The 15246-nt window shown below is 40.5% G+C and overlaps 2 protein-coding genes across 2 annotated transcripts in view; both read left to right on the forward strand.

Moving 5' to 3' along the window:
• The first annotated feature begins 50 nt into the window (after positions 1 to 50).
• LOC121913827 (protein phosphatase 1 regulatory subunit 36) lies at positions 51 to 7032 on the forward strand. The gene is made up of 11 exons (XM_042436669.1): positions 51 to 171; positions 395 to 459; positions 557 to 640; positions 799 to 935; positions 1120 to 1189; positions 1296 to 1394; positions 1615 to 1755; positions 2582 to 2624; positions 3390 to 3619; positions 5399 to 5596; positions 6397 to 7032. Exons 1-11 carry the CDS (start codon positions 142 to 144, stop codon positions 6626 to 6628), a joined length of 1329 nt encoding a protein of 442 aa, XP_042292603.1. The 5' UTR covers positions 51 to 141; the 3' UTR covers positions 6629 to 7032.
• A 3372-nt stretch (positions 7033 to 10404) lies between these two features.
• sdc2 (syndecan 2) overlaps positions 10405 to 15246 on the forward strand; it is a 50026-nt gene continuing 45184 nt past the window's right edge. The window contains exon 1 of the mRNA XM_042436447.1: positions 10405 to 10808. Within this exon, the coding sequence (XP_042292381.1) occupies positions 10749 to 10808 (60 nt within the window). The 5' untranslated portion in view covers positions 10405 to 10748. The remainder of the gene's footprint in view (positions 10809 to 15246) is intronic.

Here is a 15246-nt window from a genome sequence, read left to right on the forward strand (position 1 = left end):
AAACGTCATAACCGTAACCATACGTCAAGACGCCAGCTTCTTTCCCATTGGCTGTTGCCTGGATACGGTGCCTAACATTAGCAAACGGCGAGGAAGAAGGAGCGAAAGCTAATTTTTTTTTGGAAAGTTTTGTTTACAGAAATGCCGAAATATCATGAGGAGACGAGAAATGTAAGTTGCCTGTTGAGATAAGCGAATTATGAGAGTTTTGAAGACGTTATATAACTTTAAAACGTTCCTTATCTTTACAAATATACCGGTGTCTATTGCTACCGGCGTTAGCTAACAGTTAAAGTTACTGCCGTTTAAATGTTAAAGTGTGACGTTACTGACTGATATAACTGTTGTAATTCATCGTAAAGTTGAACATTTTAGTATCTGGTTTATCTTGCAGGTGAGTGTCCTGCCTACTGGCCGCTGGGTGTGGAGTGATGAATCCCAAACAGTAGAGTTTGTCAGGTGAGGGCAGAGGACATTGATTATCAGCAGTTGCTGCACCTGCTACACTAATGGGAAGTTGTTCAACGATTTAACAACATCTGTTCTTGTTTTGTAGTTCTGCTCCAGCAGAGGAGGGTGTTTTGAAGAAAAGAAGACAAACCAATGTCAATTTCAACTGTCTTCAGCACAGATCAGAGTGGTAGGCCTGGGTCAACAAACAGTATTAACATGTGTGCATGATTCACCCATCATAATTCAAAATACAGGAGAAATATAGGGCTTTTAATCACATTGGACATTATATTTTGTTCTTCACATAAAAGACTAACCTGCACATGGTCACTGTTGTCTCCTCAGGTTGGCTGAGGTCTGTACATTGAACCATAGAGGGCGCCAGAGTATTAGAAAGAGCCTGAGCCCTGCTCATCTGAACGCATACAGATCCTCGGTGATGCAGAGACACGGGGATCATGTCTCCATTGATGATGTTAAACGCAAGTGTTAATATGTTGTTGAACTTATAACAAAAGCACATGAAGTCAGCTACTCTCCCTCTGTCTCCTGTAAGAGTAACTGGTAATCGTCAAACAAATAGGAGCTTGCTATTTGTGAGAGAATGCCACCCTTTTGAGCTAAATGACCTTTGACCCTGTTCTCACAAGGCTCTTTGTGTTGTAGAGGTGGCTGTCAGTTTGCTACAGGAGAATTATCTGCTTCCCATTCCTTTCTGCTTCATGGCTGTATTGAAGTAAGGAATGCATGAAATAACTTACACATACACACCATTTCCTTTGCTTATATATTGTATGAAAAGATCAGTCACCCAGTACTACTACTTCCCTGTCTGAATCCAGGAGTAAAGCGCTAGATGACGTCCTGACTGCCCTTCTTCTTTACTTGTCTTGTTACTTTGAGCAGAAGTCCTTGGAGAATAAACCTAAGCCTTTAATGGTGTAAGTATACAAAGGATGGAAGAATGTTGTCTGTTGTACTGTATATTGCCATCATGAATCTTACAGGCTGGTGGGTACTACCTTTATTGTGATGTTGTATTTTTGATCTGTGTTTCTTCCCTTCTCTTTATCTGCCTACTGTATGTCTGTGGCTTCTATTTATATCTGTCTCTTCCTCCATCTTTCCACACCCTCACTCTCTTTCCCACCAACCTGCCAGTGTAGAGATCGTCACAGAGCACCAGATGATGGAGGAGACTATGGTCAAATTGAAGATTGCTCAGAAGAAGCTGGCTGTGTGCTACTTCAGCCTGATCGTGGACTTGGATATGGCACAGCATCGCCACACGGCATGTCGCAAGTGAGTAGTTCAGGTTTAAAGCCTCCTGGGTATAGTTTTGAGTATATAGGAATCTCTATCAGATGTATGCTTTGAGACGATATGATCATCTGAAAGGGGTGAGGCACATAAGCCATCACTAACAATCAGCTGTCATTCTAGCCCAATTAAAGATGTAAGATCAGTGGAGAACCATCTAATATTGACACAAAGAGATAAACGTCTCTTGAGATACTTAACATCTAAAAAAAAACCTCTCTTATCAGAGTTTTCAGACTGTCTCATATCACGTCTCTCATTTAAATCACTGCATGATCCAATAATTACATAACCTTAGATATCCCATATGTGCACACTGTCTTGCCGGGAATGATTTCAAGCAATACACACCTTTTAAATGGAATAAACTGCAAACAGATCTCAAACTAAAATATTTTGATCATTTTGGAAATGTTAAATCTTTATTATGTGATATTTTTTATGACTCTTGTAATTGTTTTTATTTATTATATTTGTCTCTTGAGTGTTTATTGATTTTAAATTAGTTTAACTGTGGTCGTGGTTTCTTGTAGACCGGTTGTGAGGTTGTATGTGAGAACTGACTCTACAGTTATTGTTGATCTTTGTTTTCTCTTGAAAAAGAGATCCTGACCTCACTGATACTACCCCTACTGAATAAAGTTACATACTGTTGAAATATAGGTACCTGCTCGAAATATAGCCATGCAACTCATTGGTCCTGAACCAAAATATTAGAAACTGTGCTAAAATGATCATGTCATCCACAAATGGAGATCAACCAATCACAGTTTTCCACAACATAAAAAGCTCTTTTGTATTTTTTCAGGGGCCAGATGTCGCCAAACAGTACAGAATGGCTGCTACATGCGGTAGGTGCGATCAGAGTTACAAAGGTATTAATCGCGCTAAATGCAAATGGAGTGATTTCATGAATATGTATTTTAATGTTATATGAATGTTAGGAATTGGCGTATCCCCATTTATCCCTCTTGTTCCTATCAACTTGAAAAATGAAGGATATGTTTAATATTAGTAAATCAGTTCCCTTGTTTCTAGAAACCTAATCAATTTGACTTGTAACTGACTTAAAATGTATTTTCTTGCAAAAGCAGCATAATGAAACATTCAAAACTGTATTTTGTGTACACACAAAAATGGAGCCTTCAGTTGGTCATGGTGAGGGCCAGTTCACCATCTGTGAATACAGATGGCAGTGAGCAGAACAGAACAACATTGAGTGCTGGTTATGCCTGGTGGCCTAAATGAACTAGTTAGTGGTAGGATGTTGACTTAACACAGGTGCTTTGCTTTGACAGGCTCACTCTGGTATTTAGGCAGGTGGGTGGACAGCGAGAGAAATATCACGCTAACAGCAGTAGCTTATTGCCTGCTCTGTATGTGACCTTTTTTGGACAAAAATAGTCGTTGTGACCTTTTAAAAACACAGAAGAGTAAGTGGCTGCCTGGGTCTCTAGACAGAAAGTAGGGATACTGAATGTTCATTCAATGAAAGAATGAACAAAATGGATGAATGTCAAAAGTTTAAAATGAATTAAATAAAGAATTGATTTTAGAATAAAGAACCCCAGGTGACATTCTTCTCTCTCCTTAATTCCCTCACTCTCTGTTTCCAGTGCTTGTACAGCTTCTTCTGCTACGTGGCCTGGGTGACGTTTGGCAGGAAGGACCTCAGAGACATCCAAGAGGAGGTGGGGCGTCTTTTGTACTCTGACACCTTCAACATAGCGGTGAGGAACAGGACTGATGGGGATTCAGGAATGACCTCCACTGCTGATAATGGTTCAGTGAAGACGAGAGTTGTTGACCCAAAGGAGACAGGATGTAATAGCACATTCAAGCAACGGTACGCTGAAGTGAAGATTGCATGTAGTGCTATCATCGTCACTGTACATGTATTTTGTATTAGTATAATACATTTGGATTGACAACACCTGCACAATGACTTCAAACCAAACATTTATTGAAATAAACAATGTTATGATCCCAACGGGCTCTTAAGTTACACTCATGTTCCTTTCTCTGTGAATTCATGATTATCAACAGTTTTGAAAGAAATTCCTCCCCCACAGGCCAGTTAGAGAGGGTTAGCCACAGTACATAACAGCCCTGTGGAGTTAGTAAAGGTCTGATATTGGTCATATTTACACCAAATTTTGTGAATATGTGCTTTGCCTCTCATTCACTACCATTGAAAACCAAGCCAATGACAAATTCAAGAATACATTTCTGGCGACAGTGCAATTTGGCCTTGAGCTCCTGCACATTCACGGGTCAGAGTTAATGTTTGTGAACCCATGGTCAAGTGTTCAGCCAGTAGAAATGCTGTTTTCTGTAATCCTGTTACCCAACCATGGACTTCATACAATTTGTGTTGTGCTGATGTGTGAGACATCAAAATGCTGTATAAACACCAAGCATGAGACAGGAACAGATGATAGATTTCTTAATGACCAATATCTTGTTTTTTTTTGTTGTTTTTTTAACATTTTGTGTTGAAAGTTTCTTTTTTTTGGTCTGAATTCAGAATTTAATCTGTGACCAAACTATTACCATGGGCCGGCTTGCTGGATAGTTTTTTTGCACATAATGAAATTTGTTTGGACAGACTCTAACCCTGACAAAAGCCATAGCTATTAATCTTGATTATCTCTACAAACTAATCCATTTTAAGGAACATTTTATCATGAAGATCATATAGTATCTTATTCAATAGCACTCCCTTCAGACTTTTCTGTCTATTAATGAGTCCAAAAAATTCATTTGTTTTGTCTAACCATCGATTTTCTTTAACCAGTCTCATCTTGATTTGACACATGGTAAATAAATTAATAGCTCCAGCTGTAAACTTGTGTTTGATGGATGTCATGTCAGACATCTAAGTGGAATATGATTGATGTAGACAGTCATAGCTTTGTCCGATAGGAGGGACTGTCTGACAGCCTGTTTTATGTTGCTTGGCTGTGTCTGACACAAGATTGGCAGTTGTGTAAGCTGTCAGAGGCCCAGCGTTCGCTCCTGCTGTCAGGTTGAGACCAAACAATCAAAAGCTGGGCTTGAAGCTTGCTCGCCTCCTGAGGGTGGATGTACACAACGTGATTTGGACTAGCTTCAGCACTGCTTCCAGCTGTCTTGCAGAAATTGAAAAGATTGTGACTGAAAAAAAATCTATTAGAGAATGTATTTTTTTTTATATTTGTGCTGAGAAAGAACATGCATCTTAGGAGCTGGCTACCATAGCAGCTCTCCTGATTAATTAGATCTGGATATTTGTTGAGGTTTCAACCATGAATATTAATAAGTATGTACAGTATGAGAAAATGGCATATGTGTGGAATGCTTATACATCTTTTGTCTGTGAGTGGATGAGCTCCTATATAGACACGTCTTTAGTATGATGGTATTTGGTTGAATTCAAGGAGTAAAAGGTAAACATGATGAAAAGTTTGCTCTGTTGTAAGTGAAATGTATGAGGGAACAATCTGTGCACACTCATATATGAAAATTATCTTTCCTCCAATACAGCCTTTTACATTTGCATGTTTCCCCAAGGTATCAATACGTACTGTACAATATGTTCATTTCCGTTTTTTGACCCTGCTCCTTCATCTGACTTTTTACCCAGAGTGTCCCAGAGGCGTCCTGCCCTGAGCAGTATAGTTAATCAGCGTTCCCCACTGATGGTTTCTCTGCTGCCCTCGCCCAAAGAACAGTCACCCCATCTGTTCTCCAGCAGCCGGACAAGGAGGCAGAGCCCGCTGCAGGCCGAGCACTGCGACAGCAAGGCCCTGACGGAGCTCAACCAGCAGCTGGCCAGTGTCAGGTAGAGTAAAACATTATACAATATGTAACATATAGCACTCAGGAGGATGCGATTTATCATACACACCTCTACATGTAAGATAATGTCAGGAAAATAGTCTGTCCACCAACTCCTAAGAAAAATATCTGTATCTATATCTTGCTAGATGTGTGATTTTCTTTACCAGCCACTCCTGACAGCTCGTTGCCATTTTGTGCTTGCCGCATTGCAAGAACTTTGTTTGTCAAAGCTTGATTGCTGGAAATGGCTGCCCATGGTTTTATTGTACTGTATATGTGGGGAGTTGATGAGGACCAAGAGAATCTACTGCATTTGCAGTTGAAAAACCAAAAGAATAAGCTAAAAGCTGCATAGAGCTGCAGAGTAAGGTGTTGATTCTCAGTGATCCAGCACTACAGTGACCCTGCTGTATTACAGGGAGTCATTTGAATCAATGTTATTATAAAATTGCGATTCATTTGTTTATTTTTGACTTTTGTGCATTCTCCTGTTCCTCATGTTTAACTTTTTAGAAAGTGTGAATACATGATGAAAGTGATAACACCATGGTGACACGACTCTATTATCAGTGTCTCCCAATTCCTCTGTCTAGACTGCCCTGTTGAGCTGAATAATCTCAGATTTTATATGTGATAGGAATATTTATCTAACCAGTTGTATGAGATTTTGTATATATCTGTCCTCCAAGATAGCATTGACAAAAATATAGGGGCTGAGGAGAAAAAAAAAATCATTTTACCCCTTTATCTTTCCGTCTATCTATCTTTCTTTCTTTGCTTCTTATTTCTTTCTTAAATCAGCTTTGGGATTCTAGGCAAGCCACTGAAACAGTTCAGCCACAGTACCCTGATACCCTACGGAGAACAGAAGAACAACAGAGATGAGGACGGGGACGATGAACCAGAGAATCATGCGAATAATAACAGTGAGGATCGTCCTGGGATCCATGTTGAAGGTAGCAAGTCATCCTTCATGAGAACTAAGTCGACAGACATTGTCAGATATGGTAGCACCACCTACACAAAGCATTGAGTATGCATTTCCACTGGCGTAACATAGATATTGAATGTTCATAGACATACAAATGTATTCCTCAGCGTAGCCCAGAGGGTCAAAAAGAAAGAAGAAAGATTCTGGTAGCAGCCGAGCTTTCACTCTGGTTTTGATTCTTATGTGTGCCTCATTTTCAAAAGCTCTCCCCCAGACTGTCATCACACACACCATATTTGCGTGGATTTGAATTTAAATCAGCCTCTTATTTGCCAGCTGGTGGTGCTGTTGAATAAAATATAATGAAATCCATAACAACTTTGAAGGTCTCCACTTTCTATAGAGTCTGAAAGATATTCAATTCAAGGAAGTCCAGCTCATTGCATGCATAATTCACATTGTATAATATGTATTCTGGAAATCAAATTATACAGTCTTCAAACAGAGTTTTGTTTGTCATGAGTCTTTCTGTGTCCTTGTGCTGCCTCACACCGGGGCTGACAATAAAGTGAACCGGTGCCACAAACACACACACACACACACACACACACACACACACTCCTACACACCACTCTTTAGCCAGGCTGGGTAGCAGAAGGGGCTTTGCCTTCGTCCTAATTGGCTACGTAATCTGGGACACCAGGAGTGGAGTTAAGCCCTCTGAGGAGAAGGACAAGGCTTGGGAAGCTTTTGCATTAGGATGGGGGATGGGCTAGAAGATACGCTTTAAATTAGTTTGAAACATTTTAAGTGGTCTTGATTTAAATGAAAACTCTTCCACACCCAGAACAACTAAGTCAAGCGCTCCCTTGCTCTGTCCAGATCTGGCTGGCATCACTTTGTTTTTCTTCCGTTGATGATGATGTCGATGAAATTGATGAGGACAAGGAAAATTGTACAGGTTTAAATGGGACCTGTTACTCTTTCTCCTCCTCTGCTGTCCTGTCTTCATCCTCTGATGGCCACTTTCATTTCCCCTCTCTGTCTCCTCCCTTGTTCTCCTTGTGTTCTCCCTCCAGTGCACTGTGGCTAGTACCAGGCAGGCAGTTAGATACTTCTACAGTTGGTTGCAATCTTAACTACAGCCTTAAAGAGATAGCTCAGCATTTTGGTAAATACCCTTCTTTACTTTGTTGCTGATGGATTAGATGAGAAGATCGACATCATTCACATGTCTGTACAGTAAATATGAAGCTATAGTCAGCAACTGGTTAGCTTAGCTTAGCATAAAGACTTGAAACAGGGGGAAACGGTTAGCTTGGCTCTGTCCAAAGGTAGCAAAGCCTACCAGTACCTCCAAAGCTCACTAATTAAAACAGTATATATAGCTTGTTCAAACTGTACAAAAAACTGAAGTTGTGGTTATGTGGGGGACTATTTCTTGGTGTTGCAAACTACACTACAACTTGTGGCAAGGAAGCAAATAAGCAAACATCCCAAAATGTCATATTACTCCTTCAACTCTGCAGAGTTACCTTTTGGATACCTTTGTATGTTTGAAAGTCTGTGAATCTACAATTGCTGAACTTGAAGTAGAATTTTCTTCTTTTATCTGTGATGTAAAGAGTTACCTGCTCGAAGAAAAATACACAGCACTCTTCACCCCATCAGCAAATGCAGCAGTATTCTTTTACCTGATGTTACCATCTGATTTTGTCCCTGAAATTCAAAAGCTGGGTTTCAAAACACTAGGAGGAAAGTAACAAAATCATTGAGTGTCAATAGCTATTGATTGCGTCCCCTTTTTGCTGTGATAATCACAATTAAATGAAGGACAAGTGCCAGTGTTAGATTAAATTTTATTAACAGGTAAATACCTGTGACATCTCCACATAAAAGCTACATAATGCTGATTCACTGCACACATCCAAATATGCTTGTTAATCAGTCATCAGAAATTGTCATCTTCAAAATACCCTCATCCAACAGTGGCACTAAGACTCACATCTCTTTCCATCTGAGTGTTAATGGTTAATTGGTTAAACTACAATATATCACGGTCGGGAAACTCTTAACAAGGATGTGATGTCATGTAGTTAAACTCTGCACTTTAGTTAAGCCTAAAGTTAACATTTAATACAGATATTACAACATATACCTGTGCCAAGGGAAGTAAATTATATTCACATTTCAGTCAACTTATTATAGATACATGTTAATTTTATGAGATAACTGTGTGACACCACCAATGCACAATGTACCTCCATAGTCCTTGGCACTGACTGAAGCATTTTCTGTATTTGAGGGGAGTCACCTTTGAATGCAGAACTGCCTTTTAACGTGCCAAGATGGTGCCCAAAGAATCTAGTTTGGCAGTGCTTGTGATCAGGAGAGTTGTAGGCTCGACTGTGCACAAAGGGCAGACCATTATCGGGTAGGATTAGTGGTTTTCAAAAGGTTCTGGGAAAATGCTGTTTTCCACTATTGTGACATTTGACTGCAGTTGTGCTGGAAAGCCTGTGGACCATTTAAAGGCTGCTATGTGGAAAAAATCACAAGTTTATAAATTGAACCACCATAAAATCTCAAAAAGGACATGAGTTGCACATATTTTCAAAGTATTTAAAGCACACAGCAATTTCATTCCCATTTAATGGTCTTCTTAAGACTTCTATACTTAAAAAAGCTACACTTGAGAACAGTTTTGTACCTGTAATGTTAGTTTTGTAAACGTATACCTGTAAACTCTATGTTGAACGTTTGTATATTCAGTTCTGTACTTCCAGGCTTCATGTTTTACATTTGAACATTTCATTTCCTGTCTGTAAACTTTGCATTGTAAATTTGTTAACTTAAATAAACTGTGTGGCAAAAGAATGAGTTCAAGCTTCTTACGGAAAACTGAGCATTTGCAATGATCTGTTTCTCTGGGGCTGCTGCGATCAATAACAGTGAGTCACACAGCTGTAATGGCTTTACAGAACCAGGTAAAATAGCCTATAAATCTGTAGAAATCTTAAAACGGAGATCAAAGGTGGACAGCTGGTGGCTGCAAGCTTGCAAACATGAAACTGAATGCACAAACTTGCAAAACAGAGCTTACAGGCAGGAAACTAAATTCCCAGACAAAATGACCTAAATGTAAAACTTTCCTCACAGAGTTTGCAGATACAAACTTTGAATAATCTAATATCCCATTGATTGATTATGGGGGGAGTTTTTAATATATACCAGCAGGGGGAGACTTTGCCCATAAATAGTTTAACTCAATGAGACTTGGGAGGTGGGGTGGGGGGACCAAAATTGATGTACAGTATCTCCTTTCAGTGTTTAACTCCATCTCTATTGTGTGGTATTATCTCCAATAGGATGACGTGTGCTGTATTGATTTTATTACATGCTGAAATACAGCAGCAATGAACGACTAATCAGATGTGTCCATAATCTCACTGCTGTATATTAAACACAAGGCTTGATTGTAATGTGCGGTGACTGAATGAAATTATACAATCCTCATTAGAGTGGCAATTAATGATCGTTATCTAGATGTGGAGATAAATGGCTCAATTGGCTGCGAGGCTTTTTTCCTCGTGCACCTCCTCGTGGTGGTTTTGAGGTTGGGGGAGTGCGAGGAGGGGGGAGGCAATGATCAATTTTGATCATTGTAAGGATTTACAGCGTGTTAATAGAGAATATTATTGGTTTGTTATGATTGTTGTGTTGTTGTTGGTTTCCTTTTTTACTTTGTCGCCAAGTTCTCTCCCGGTCTCGCGGTGACATGGCCGAAAAGAGCGCACGCACTCACCGGAGCGTCAGTCGTGCTTTACACTTTTTTTTTTTTTTTTTTTGTCCTCCTCGTTATTTCCAGTGAGCGCTGAGGGAGAGGAGAGCGAGCTAGGTGTCTCGTGCGGATTTCACTGACAAGGCGCGCGGAGGACTTTGCAATTAATCCTCGCTTTATTTGTATATATTTTGTCAGATTTCCAAAAGAAAGAAAGAAAAGAAAAGAAGTGCCTGGAGAAGAGGGGGGGGAGGAATAACCAAAACGCAACACGTATCCGGTGGGATCCCACTCCTGAGAGAGAGAGAAGCGGCAGGAGTTGGAGCGAAGGGTGCAAGGAAAGCGAGAGGGAGAAAGAAGAAGAAGAAGAAGAAGGAGAAGAAGGGGGGAAGCTTTGACATTTCGCTCGTAACAACGCGTTTGAATTAATAAAGCGGAATAATGAGGAACGTTTGGATAATTTTGACCCTCGGGCTGTCCGTCTTCCTCTCCGGGGAAAGGGTAAGTTTTTTTGGAAGGCAACTTAAAACGGGGGGATTTAGCTGTGGGGGAGAAATGCAACTTGGGTCCACGGAACACTCGCTGCTGCTTTTTTTTTTTTTGCACTGTTTGTTTCAGAAAACGCTCGAAACATTTGCGGGTTTCCATGTGTGTCATTCACCGTTTTGTGCAAAAACGCAGCTATTAATATGACTGAATAAAAACAGTGCGGATGGGTTTAATTTGCAGTTTAAACGATGGCGAGAAGTGTTTGTCCATTGAATCTCTGTGTCTGACAACCAAGCAGACAGGCCTATTGCTGCCACTTTGCACAAGACTTAAGCTATAACACTTTTCTTTACATCATATCAGACAACAAAATGCAGGTGGCAACCTCAAGAAAGATCAATGTGTTTGTCTCACTACTTGCCTATAGGTGTTCAATTTCAGTTTTTTAAACAGTGTCTTAAAGGGACATGTATGTCTAAAGTTTATTGGACCTGCTTTAATTTAGTGTTTAAATATCTCCTTCAAATGAATAAAGCCATAACCAAAAAATACACTTTTCAGGGTGGTAATTTAAAGAATATGTCACATAAAGGGGAAATATTATAGACTATATGACATAGGGAATGAAGGATGATCAGCAAACTGACTATTGAGGATCACAGAGTGCCTCTATAGGAGTATGTAGCTCTACTACAGTGATTTCTCCTTAAGATGTTGACTCTTCTGACAGCTGTGCAGGTTCATGCACACGGGAATAGATGCATCATCAAGTAAATGCCATCATTTTTGGAGCAATCCAACTTACTAGACAGATAAATCTGTTTTTTTCAGTGGTGGTGGTAAATGTCACAACCATTGAACGGTTGTGACATTTAAATTAGGGCACATATGATCAATATTCTAACTTTCCTTCTCATTTTTTCCCCCCTTTCTCATAAAAAGCCTGATATTCAATCTGTACCTCGCTTTCCATCCTTGTTGTTTCCTTCATCCAATTTCGGTTTGATGTCAGTGTCTTGCCTCCTAACTGAGTGTGCATCACCCTGCAAATTGGCCCGGTTGTTGGGATGACAGATTTTGGCACTTTCATGTGCAGCCCCTGTCATTATTGTCCCCTCCTGTTGTTTCTCTCTGGGTTGTGACTTGTCGCTTGGCGCAGTGCCTCCTCCTCTGTTAGAGCCGCTTGTCCAATTAGCTGATTCAGACACTGTTGTTTTAATGACTCATTGTTTTGCATGAGGTCACCCCCAGAGTACAATTTTTACATGATTTTCTATCATCTCTTTTCACACTAGGCTATGCCGCTGTACGCAACAATTCAGTTCATTTAACTTTATTTTTATCTGTATACTCAAATTATGAATATGCGGTTGCTTATTGCTCATTGCTCAAATTATGAGGATGCAATACTACACCGCCACAAATTACAGCCTGAAAAGTGTGTTCAGCCGACACTTTTCTGACTCAGTATCCACAATAATTAAAAGTTCTCAAAAGTAGCGTGTATTGCAGTACTATATTGGATCACAGGACTCTGTATGGGGTCGTAATATCCCATGATCTTTAAAGAATCCACTAATCCATTATTAGAATATGTCAGGATTGACATGTGTAACTGTGTAACATTACTTTACATAGAGAAATAATGCACACAAACACACACAGTACACACACACACACACACACTTTAACCAGATCGATATCCGCCTCCCCCTCTCTCTGTGTCCCCCGAAGGCCTCGATGGAACTTGACACGTGACATTGATTCTCAATACTGGCACTGGTGTTGACAGGTGGTTGATAACCTGCTTTAGGCACATCTGTCTGTGTTTTAATTACCCCATCACATCACAGGGATACAGTAACACTCAGCTGCTTTTGAAAGCTTACAGATAGAACTCAATTCATTTCACAGCTTCTGGCTTCGGAAACTAATTATTTTATCACTGAGCCAGAGAATTGATTTCTTTTAGTTTTCCACAATCCTATAAGATCATATAAAGTGCTTGTGCTTCACTGTAGATACAATTTATACACCTTTTGCTTTTTTTGGGTATCTTGCCTACTTACCGGCTTACTAAGCTAGTAAAGCTTTTTACAGTAACGCAACATGTGAGGTCTCTGCACATGTTGAAGCTTCCAGCTGAAAGAAAATACTGTTTTGCAGAATGCAAAGCAAAGTGAAGCTGTGCTGCTGTGTTGTTATTATATCTGTCATTAGATGAGGTCAACATAGTTAATGTGGAACTTTAATGGTCTGCTCTACAGCTCCTCTCTCTCTCTCTCAGGCTGGTTTCCGCTTCTTTACTCCCAAGAACTTTTGTGAACGAGGAGGAAGAGTTCGGCTGGGCTAAGCTAGGCAATACGCTCAGCCCGCCCCGCTATGTTTCAATGTACGCCACTCACCAGATGTTGTGGTCTGTAATTTGTGTCATGTTTTGGTGGGAAGCGTGGGTGTTGTTCACCTCCCTTTACATCTGTGATTTACAGAGGGGTTCTGAGTGCTGTCTCGCACTCTGATGCTGGACTCAAAGGAATCACTTCAGAGGAACGCTGGATTTTGGTATGAGCTTTCAAGGAAGGTTGAGGAAAATGGGAATGTGGTGGAAGAAGAAGAGGGGGGAGGGGGGGGGATGAGGGAGAAAGGGAAATGGAAGAGCAAGCAAAAGGAGATAGAGACCCAAAATTACATGGACTGTCAGTGTTGTTACAAGTTCAAGGGACTTAAGAGTCAGCAAAAGGAAGATTTCACATATCTGCTTTTTTCCTCCTGGGTATTGGTTATGGGCTGACCCCTTTCATGAGGATGATACAGGGCAAAAGCTATCTTAGTCTTTTCTCAAAAGGGCAAATGAGGTCAGATCACTATGATAAACTGCCTTCAAACAGTCAGAAAGAAAAGTCACGCTAAGCTCAGGAAAATCCCTTATGTTATTTCAAGGGTGAAAAGGCCAAGATGCCAAATACAAGACTTCAACTTGAAGCCTTTGATGACTTTTCAAGGGAGGGTAAAAAGGTGCAGGCTCTGTATTGTGATGGACGTATTATCTAGGTCTCACAGCGGTATTCAAGTTTCATTTTCTGGCTCAAATGCTAGTTTTTTTTTATCTGCTGATTTGGTGGTAATGAAACGAACAGCGTCGAGGCACACGCTGACCTTCCTCTCAACTTGACCGTCTAGTGCATTTTCCTGGACAATTCTCACCTATCACAAAACACATCTGCACACATCTGCATACATATCTTTCACACTTTGATGCACCAAGAACAAATAACGCATACTACGGTTTTCTTTTTTCTGTGTCGACTGATATGAAGGAAATTAATCCTAAAAGCGTGTTATTTTCCACTGCTCTTAATGTATTTTTTAAATCCTGCTGACACCCTCTCTAAGGCTACTGAACTGAATACAACGCTTCACTCATTCTGTGGCGCAGCACAAGGCTTTCAGAGCCTGAATGAGGACATGTACGTTGGACATTTTCCCTCTGTTCGTGATAGAAGCAATATCCTTCATCTTAAGCGCTTCATTTCCAATGTACTCCATGATGAATAAGTAAAAACGCCTGTCTGTGGTGGGTGGACGAAATATTTACCTCCATCCAAAATATGTCTATCCATCACTCTTTGATCAAGAGGAGGAAATATATAAAGGGAGAAGAGAAGCAGAGAAGGAATAATATGCAAGGATAAAAATGACCAAATAAAGGATGTAATAAAAGTTACCATATTAGAGGGTAATGATGGAGGAGAGGAATGAAAGGATGCCACATAGAAGCAGAGGCCAGATGCTGTGCTGTGCGACTGCAGCTTCTCCTGCTGTATATTTAATGATGCTCTTTTATTTTGCATTAACCTAGAATTCCTCAAACTGAAGACACAACCAGCTCCCACTGCATGCATCTGCTTGTGTTTTGTCTGACTAAAAAAGCCACTGCTTTCTTTCTTTCTTTTTTTTTTTTTTTTCTAATAAATCTGCCACTGACACACATGGGAACACTGAGTTTCTTACTCTGCAGAGCAACCTACCTCCTCGCTAGTGTCTGACCCTTTAGGGGGTACATTCATTCGGTCCCTGTCTGCCAAGCATTATGCAATCGCTAATGGACTCTACAGAAGGCAGGAGGTAGGTAGGGGCTGCTGGACCGCTGAAAGCACAACAGAAAGCACCACCCCCCTCTTCTTTTTTTTTTTTTCCCTGAATCCATCTGTGTCCACGCATGAACTCCTGTTTTGTCACCATGCAGGCACGCACACAAAAGCAGATAAACACACATATACGCGCACATGGTCTCTTGCCTCCCTCGTGTTGTTTTTTCTCTCTTCATCGCTCCCCTTTCCACATCTCTCTGCCAGCATGTTCAAGATGCTGCCTGTCATTACCACAGTGTCTCGGATTAGGCTGAGAACAGTGGCATTATATTGCCTCTCAGGCAGCAGGAAGGAATGAA

This window comes from Thunnus maccoyii, chromosome 15, assembly GCF_910596095.1.
Source record: "Thunnus maccoyii chromosome 15, fThuMac1.1, whole genome shotgun sequence".
NCBI classification, from domain to species: domain Eukaryota; kingdom Metazoa; phylum Chordata; class Actinopteri; order Scombriformes; family Scombridae; genus Thunnus; species Thunnus maccoyii.